This window comes from Vombatus ursinus, unplaced genomic scaffold (genome assembly GCF_900497805.2).
Source record: "Vombatus ursinus unplaced genomic scaffold, bare-nosed wombat genome assembly UNPS02000580.1, whole genome shotgun sequence".
In the NCBI taxonomy this organism is placed as follows: Eukaryota; Metazoa; Chordata; class Mammalia; order Diprotodontia; family Vombatidae; genus Vombatus; species Vombatus ursinus.
Window position 1 is genome coordinate 4062057 of NW_020940358.1, and position 8602 is coordinate 4070658.

The window sequence follows — 8602 nt, forward strand, 5'->3', positions numbered from 1 at the left end:
TCTGAAATCCCTGAAATTATTTTACTCCAAACCTTAATGATTCAGATTTCTTATCACATTTCTCTTATCATGCCACTGAAACACCACTGAAGAAGCTTTTCCTCAAACAGACTGATTAGGTGTGTCAGTATTACAACTTGACCCACCAGCTTTGCCAACTGCCACCTCCTCCTAGCCTCCCTCAGGTAACACCAGACACCCACATTAAGAAGAGATATAAGGTAGGCCAAGAAAATGCCCACTGAGGACCTGAGTAGGGAAAGAATAACACAATAAAAGTGAAAAGAGTTACGGTGATTATTCAACAGTATCCTGGATGCTGACCCTACAATCTGATTCTGTATGGTGAGTACCAACTAGAGAGACACATTTAAACAAGATCCCCAAATATCAGTGAAAGAAGAAAGGGGAGTGTTGAGAAAGGAAGGAAATTCCTGTGTGGGAGATGTCAGGGAAAGAAACATGAAAATGGCCTGAAAAAGCGGTGGGAGGGAGAGAGCCATGAGGAATCTGGGGAGGTTAAGGGAGTCTGGAAGTGAAGCAATTGAAGTTGGAGAAGTTTACATGGAAGAAGGTATGGAAGAGTAAGAAGGCTAAAATTTGGAAGACAAAGGGTAAGGAGAGCTGAAAGAGGATTGAGGCTGGAAAGAAGGGCAGGAAAGAAAAAATACTAAGAAAAAGGCAAGAGAGAGGTCTAAGAAAAATACAAGATGTAGGAGAAACCTCTGAGAGGGAGACTGAAGAAGATGAAGACATTGTGGGGTAGGAAACTTAAGAGAGTTGGGGGCAGCACAAAGAGGTGATAAAAAATGAGGATATGCATCATTAAATGTAGTTCCTTAGTTAATAAATATTTACTGAATGAAGATGATGGAAAGGACTCAAGGGCCACTCCCAGAGGCTGGGCAAGGAAGAAATGAAGGCACTGGAAAGGGGCTGCTAGCAAGTTGCTGAGAGAAACTGAACAGGAATTCCCATGGAGGATACGGGGTAGGAAAAGAAGGAAAACAACCAAAGAGGGTTCCAGAAAATGGATGGAAAATGTTCCCGGTGATTTTAAGAATCATAGGTTCAGAACAGGAAGGAAACTGTCCAATCCAATCTGCTTATTTTACAAATGAAAGAAGCGCTGGGAAACTTGACCGCTAAGAGGCAGAATGAAATAACAAAAGAAAAAGAAAAAGAAAAAAGCAAGGTCCTCTAATTCCAAATCCAGCGTTCTCTTCTATTTTGGGTTACCTGATTTTTTTGGGGGGGGGCCAAGGGCGGGCAGTTGATCCAGAGAAGTAAGAGCTAGAAAGGATGGGATGACAGGACACGGGAAATGGCCAAGGGCCAAGAGCTGACAGACGGATCCCCATCCGATGTTGGGGAGGTGGGATTCTGAGGGGAACCCAATAGGAGAGACTGGGGAGGCTGGGGGTGGGCTTACCAAGGAAATGGGGGTCGACCAAGAAAACGATGGGGGGGGCATCGAAGGGCACATACGGGGCGATGGGGACACCATGGAGGAGCACATATGGGGGCGGAGGGGAGGGAGGGACAGCATACGTGCCAGGAAGTCACGGGGCTATCTAGGCAGAAGGGACTAAGGTGAGGGGCGGGTACCGGGGAGTGTAGAGAGGAGTCAAGGGCCCAGGGGGCCGGGGGCGGAGCCTGGAGGGGCGGGCTGGACCAGAGGCGGGGCCGGACGGCCTGTCTGTCCGTCAGTCAGTCGGTCGGTCGGTCAGTCAGTGGCTCCGTCCCTGCTCTCCTCCCGCCCCGGCTACCTTGGCTGGCGGGATCCATGTCCGGGCCGTATGCTGGGCAAGTGCCGAGGCCAAGCCTAGTGTCCGTCGCTTCCACTCGGCGTCCAGAAGACTCGGAGCCGCTGCAGCCGCCACCACTGCACGTAATCCCAGCCGCGCTCACTCACTTCCCCTTGGGGCCCCCCCCACCCCGCTTAGCCCTGGCCCCGCCCTCCCCCGGAACCATCCAATGAGAGTTTCCTCCGGCCACGTCCGCACTCCAACTCCGTCCTTCTGATAGGCGAGTGTCTGGTCACGTGACGGGGCAAGGCAGGTGGGGTTTGGGAGAGTCCGGCCCAGTTCGGGTTCACCATTGAGATAAGCGTGCTTCGGCCTAGAAAGGCAGGAAGGACTGGAGACGAGGGGAGTGTGGGGAGGAGGAGGACGCCATAGTGTTGGATTGCGTCTGTCTTATATCCAGTTTTCTGTGGTCAGCTGCCTAAGCCTAAAAGTAAACCTCACTCTGCCATTTTGCCTTGTGTCTGATTCGTTCAACTCTTGGTCTTCCTCCTCCAGGCCCCATCAACCCGAGCAGTCCCCCCCAAGTCCCACGGCGGGGCTAGCCCGAAAGTTTTCCAGACTTCACCAGACCTGTCTTCCCGGCCCCCCGCCGCCGTCAGTCTAGGTTATCATCCTCCAAGTTCTCTGCTTGGTTCCATACCTGCAGACCGACCATGTCTTTCCTTGGGGGTCTTGTTACCCTCAGTCTTGACAATGGTCTTGGTGATCATTTAGGTCTATGGGAATTTGGGGGATCCCACTGCTAAGAAATGGAAGATATTTTTAATTCAGTCCAGTAAACAACATTAGCTTCTTGAGGGCAGGCCCTGTTTTTCTTTAGTGTCCCTATCACAGTAACTTGAACATAGGTGCTAAAAAAAAAAAAAAAAAAAAGCTTTTTGAATTTAATTTGAATTAATGTGCCTCTATCACATACTTGCTTTCTGACCTTGAGTATGCCATTTAACCCCTCAGTGCTCCAGGCATCTCTCTTAGACTCCATTTTGGTGAGCAAATGTAGATCTGCATCAGTAAAAGGAGTTTCTTCTAATGACTTTTCCTATACTAATGAAATCCCTATACTAATGAAATCACAGCTTGGGTAAAAAAAAGAAAAAAAAAGCATTGTACTTGGGGTTGGGTGCTTGGCTTTGTGACCCAGGAAAAGTTGTGTAACCTCTTAGTTTCCTCCTCCAAAATAATGGCAGTACTATTTGTCTTACCCTACTTTACAGGGTTGTTTTGAAGAAAACAAACATTTATGTGAAAGTGAAAAACTTCTGCAGAGGCAAAATTAATGTACCTGGGATAAGAAGGAAAGCCGTCAAATGGGGAAAACAATCTTTATATCAAATTTTCTCGATAAAGATTTGGTATGTAGAAAGAATTAACACCAATTGGATGATGATGAAGTTGTGAATCATAGATGATCATTTCAGAAAGTAATTTGGAATTATGCAACTAAAATTCTGTACCTTTTGAGATTCCATTGCTAGGCTTATACCCCAAGGAAGCCATTGACAAGGAGAAAGTCCCCCATATACACCAAAATTTTTAACAGTACTTTTTGTGATAGCAAAGAATTAGAAACTAAGTAGATGCTCATTAGTTGAGTAATGGCTCCACAAATCACGTATTTTGTTAAGAAATGACAAATATGATGACGGCAAAGAAGAATGGAAAGATCTACATGGACTGATGCAGAATGAAGTCAGCAGAGTTAAGAAAACAACTACACAATGACTACAAAAATGTAAACAGAACAATCACTAAAAGAAGTTAATGTTGCAAAATTACAAAGAATTACATGGTCAAAAGACATTCCTATCCCACTAGATGGTGGAAGGTCCATGATTGTGGTACATAGCACATATTTTCAGACTTTTTCAATATGTTGATCAATTTTGCTTATTTTTTCTTTTATTTTCCCTTTAAAAATATATTTTATTATATAGGATAGCTTTCTGAGAGAGAAGAGGGGAAGGGATGAGGGGGAAAATCTTGGTAGGTAAAAAAGAAAACCAAAAGACACCAGTAAAGACTTATTTAAAAAGAAAAAGTATAGTGATGCCATTAAGAAAAATGGAGTTCAGACAAGATTGGGCATGTTTAGAGTACAGTTGTTACAAGGGTTTGATTTTTTCCTCTTTATTTTTTCAATGGGGTAGATGAGAGAAAGAAAGAAAATGCTCATTAATTGAAAAGAAGATTTAAAATAACTATAATTCACTTTTTAAAAGATAAATAGAATTGTAAAGAGGAACAGATTTTATGAAGAAGATGATTTATTTGGATATATTGGATAAATTGCATATATTAAATTTAAGATGCTGGCAGGACATCTAGGTGGAGCTGTTCATCAGGCAAATGGAAATGGAGGTGTAAAACTCAGAAGAGAGAGATCAGTATTGGAGTCATAGATTTAGGAGAGATCTGCATAGAACTATTAATTGAAGCCATTGTATTAAATGAAATCACCAAGGGAGTTAATATTGAAAGATAAAAGAAAGAAAAGGGCAGGAGAAAAATAAAATACTAACTAAATAATTTTTTTAAAAGAAAAGACAAAGGCAAAGGAAGAGCTTTTAAGGATACTATATGTAGGGGCTAAAAGGAAAAAAAGAAAAAGAAAAAAAAACCAAGCCAGGGAAGTCCCACTTCACTTCTGCCTCTTGGAATCCCTAGTTCCATTTAAGGTTTTGTTCAAGTGCTGCCTCCCAAAGGTCGTTTCTGATGACCCCAATTGTTAGTGTCCCCTCCCAGAAATTACTCTTTTTTTTTTTTGGTCTAGACCTGTAATTTTGTGAGTATTGGAATCGTCCCTGTGAGAAGGTTTGCCCTGTCGATCAAGATCTGGAACTGCTTTGCAATTTGTAGTCTTAGAGTTTCCTTGGGGCACTAAGAGGTTAAGTGACTTGCCTAGTGCATATAAAAGGTGGTACTTAAACCCATACTTTCCTGGCTTCAAGGCTAGGTTTCTATCCAAGTTACCAGAAGGTTTTCTAAATGTTTTGTATAAATTTTATATTTACTTAATCAATGAACGACTATTTATTAAGTGCCTACTATATTCTTGGCCTTGTGCTATGGGTATAATTACAATGAATGGAACAATCTCCCCTTGAAAAGATCTTATGTCTTAATAATGGAGACAACAGTGTATACATATGTACTCATACATACATATATGTGTCTATACAAATAAAATGCAAAAAGAATAAATACAGAGTAGTTTGAGAGGGAGGGCATTAGCATTTGAGGGGATCAGAAATTGCTTCATGTAGAAGGTGATGTATAAGCTGAATCTTGAAGGAAGAAAAAGATCTTTGAGGTAAACATGAAGAGGAAGTACACTCTAGACAAGGGGGACAGCCAGTACGAAGACACAGAGATGAGAAGTGGAGTGTCATGTGTGAAGAACCAAGAGAAAACCGGAATATATGTGAATAGACAGATTACATCAAACCAGAGAGGGAGTACAATGAGGCTGTAAATATTGGTTGGGACAATGTTCAAAAGAAGAAATGTAAATAATCATCAATCATATAAAAATGTTCCAGATTGCTAATAGAAAACAAATCCAAACAACTCTGTAGATATCATGTTATATCCATCAAATTGGACAAGATGATAAGACATAGAAGTAGCAATAAGGAAAATCTAAATGAGTTTCCTCAATCAATTTGACATAATAGAAACATACCCTTATTTGGAGGCATCTAAGGTACACCTTTCTATGAAATCTGAGTGTGTCCGCTGGTGTGATACTGGTTGGGTTCCACCTCCTAGATTCCTTGTCTCCCTTCAAATTCCAGCTAATATTCCATCATTTACAGGAAGCCTTTCCTAATCCTTAATTCTAGTGCCTTCCCTCTGTTGATTGTTTTCAATTTATCCTGCATATAGCTTGTTTGTACATAGTTGTTCAAATCTTGTCTCTCCCATTAGACTGTAAGCTCCTCGAGAGCAAGGACTATCTTTTGCTTTTCTTTGTATACTCTATGCTTAGCAAATAGTAGGTGCTTAATAAATGTTTACTGACTGACTATTTATTAACTGACTGGGACTTCATCCTGATGATTGACTGACTTAAAATCTGATTTCTTTTGGTCTATAAGAAAATTGCTTAGTTTCTCATATCTTCATATCTTCACTTATTTTCCCCTTGTGCCTTCTTTCAAAGTACAGCAATACTGAAAAGAGATTTCTCTCTCCTCTCACACCCAGAAGTAGGTAATGTCAATGCACAGAGCCTGAAAGAGAGATCCTGAGAATGAGATGTCCCATCTTAACAGAAGGCAACAACACTGAAAGTTTCCCAGTGAAGCACAAGGCAGAAGCAGACATGTGTGTGACCACTCAGTTGAAAAAGGAGAGTCCCATATCTGGGAGCTGCCTTGGGGAGAATCTCAATTTTGAGAGTTCTTGAGCTGAGTTTTGATGCCAGACATTCTAGAGAGAGCCAATTTTTTGAAATATTGTTCTCCATGGAAAAAAGAAGAGGATGAATTTAGTTTCTGAGCAGAGTTACTTGGATAGATCCAGTCCAATAAAAAAGTTTACTTATTCTGAAATGTTTAGTATGTTTACTAAGTATATAAACCAAAGTATGTTTATCCTCCAGGAAAATATTAATCATATGAATCTGGGGGAAAAATTATGTATGTTCTTATGTGACAGAGGGATTTCATTAGAATATAAAAGTATCATTCCAATGGCAACATCAAGTTCAATATTGTGTGTGTGTGTGTGTGTGTGTGTGTGTGTGTGTGTGTATGTATTCAATGTATTTCTGAGTCAGTTCATGAGTTGCTCTGGGTCCTTTGTATCTGTAGAAGAGCTGATCTTTGACTACTACCTTGAGGCCAGAAGGCCCAGAATATAGTCATAGGTGTTGTTATTTAGTTGTTTCAATCTTGTCTGACTCTTTGTGACCCCATTTGGGGGTTTCTTGGCAAAGATTCTGGAGTGGTTTGTCATTTCCTTCTCCAGCTCATTTTATAGTTGAGGAAACTGAGGCAAACAGGGTTAAGTAACTTGCCTTAGGTCACACAACTGGTAAGTATCTGAGGCTAGATTTGAACTTAGCTTTTCCTGAATCCAGACCTGGCACTCTTGTCTACTGCACCACTTAGCTGCCCTAGTCACAGATAGTAAAGGGCAAATATGAGGTGTTAAACTCACTGTTAAGATGAGACCATGTCTGGTGATGGCCTTACAAAATTCAAAAAAGTCCCTTGACTAAATTAGAAGGGAAACCTATCTGTTATCTGTGCAAAAGATTGGCCACACCCCTACATGACTCTTAAAAGAAAGTTGAAGAGTTTGATACCATCAGTTTGGGTGAGTGCAGGCTAGGTGCAGCTTTGTGGTGTGGTGTAGTGTGGTGTGGTGTGGTGTTTTATACCAAAGGATCATGGGGAGGAAGGAGGACATTTCTCTTTCCCTGTTGACCTGGGTATTTGGCAGCTGAATTTACCTGGGAGGAGACGGAATTCTCCAGTTTAAGAGAGTCTGAAGCTCAACCAGGGAAGCAGAGGTAAATGTTTTCTAATTCAACATGGATAAAGAGACCCAGAGACTCAAGGAAAGAGGCAGTTTTAAGGAGTAAGATCCCCTGGTAACAGAGAGTAGACCATAGCTTCAAGGGATATTTATCCCTAGTAGATTGGAACTGACCTTTGAAGAAATGAAGTTGCAGGAAACACAGAGGAACAATTTCCCCTCCCCCCAACAGAGGTGACTGGCCCTAAAGAAATAGTAGTCAGACTCAATAAGAAGAGAAAGGACATCAGGACCCTGTAGTACTGAAGGGGTGAGTTGCCTTGGTCCAATGTATTCCCAACATGTATGTCTCACTACCTATGGGTGCTACAAATGTGTTCTCATTACAAATGTATACTCATCTTTCACATAGGTGTGTGTATTTATGGGAGAGTGTGCCCCAGGTTTAGAGAGAATATTTTATATCTCTTGTTCATTGCTTTGAGCTAACTGTGTCTGCTAGATTACTATTAATGGGAAACACATTAATGGGATCTCATGAGGCATAGTTTTAGCAGTTCACTGAATACATACACTTCTAGAACCTATAACAGTAGTAACTGCCCTTGTGAAGTAATGTTGCAATCTTCTGCAGAATAATAATGTCTCACTCAGTACCCAGTATGCTGAGTATTTATATGGATCTGTGAACCCATTTTTACCCACATTTAGGGAAACCAATGCATAAGCAATTTCTTTGGACTAAACTTGTGAGTTCAGTGGCATACAGTATTCTCTATAAGGAAACTCCTTGCACCAAATGATTATCTGAAACTAATCTGCACCTCAGAGTCTTAGCAAGCTGCTGGAGGTATTGAAACGCCAAGTGTCTTGCCTGAGGCAATCAGTCAGCCACCAGAATGTGTCAGAGGAAGGACCTGAACCCACACCTTCCTGACTTGGAAAAGAGGTCTCTATTTACTATGCCATGCTACCTTTCGTAAGCTATATCTTGATTACATCAGAAGATCGATCTAGAGAAAATCAGGTTGGGGCAATGATCCAAACAGAGAGAATAACCTCAAAGAGGTCAGCCCCTAAGATTGAACCTGGTCAGTGTGAGTTTGGGGGTCTTGTGCCATGGATTACATAGTGTTGGAGGGGATGTGGGAAGACAGACATACTAACAAATTGCTGATGGATCTGTATGTATCTCCTCATTTCTCACCTGGCTGTACCACTTTGGGATTTCTCTGATTGACCTCACCATGCCCCAGGAAGCTCACTATTGGGATAACCTCAGCAGCCTGTAACATCCCATCAGCCTGTGG

The 8602-nt window shown here is 41.7% G+C and overlaps 1 protein-coding gene across 4 annotated transcripts in view; it reads right to left on the bottom strand.

Moving 5' to 3' along the window:
* Positions 1-1927, bottom strand: part of TPD52L2 (TPD52 like 2) — a 28559-nt gene extending 26632 nt beyond the window's left edge. For 2 of the 4 annotated variants that reach the window (XM_027849711.1, XM_027849700.1), the window contains exon 1: positions 1770-1927. In XM_027849711.1, coding sequence (XP_027705512.1) covers positions 1770-1788 — 19 coding nt within the window. In that variant the 5' untranslated portion in view covers positions 1789-1927. The remainder of the gene's footprint in view (positions 1-1769) is intronic. The other 2 variants (XM_027849706.1, XM_027849718.1) reach the window with 2 other exon arrangements.
* Between the last annotated feature and the right edge of the window lie 6675 nt (positions 1928-8602).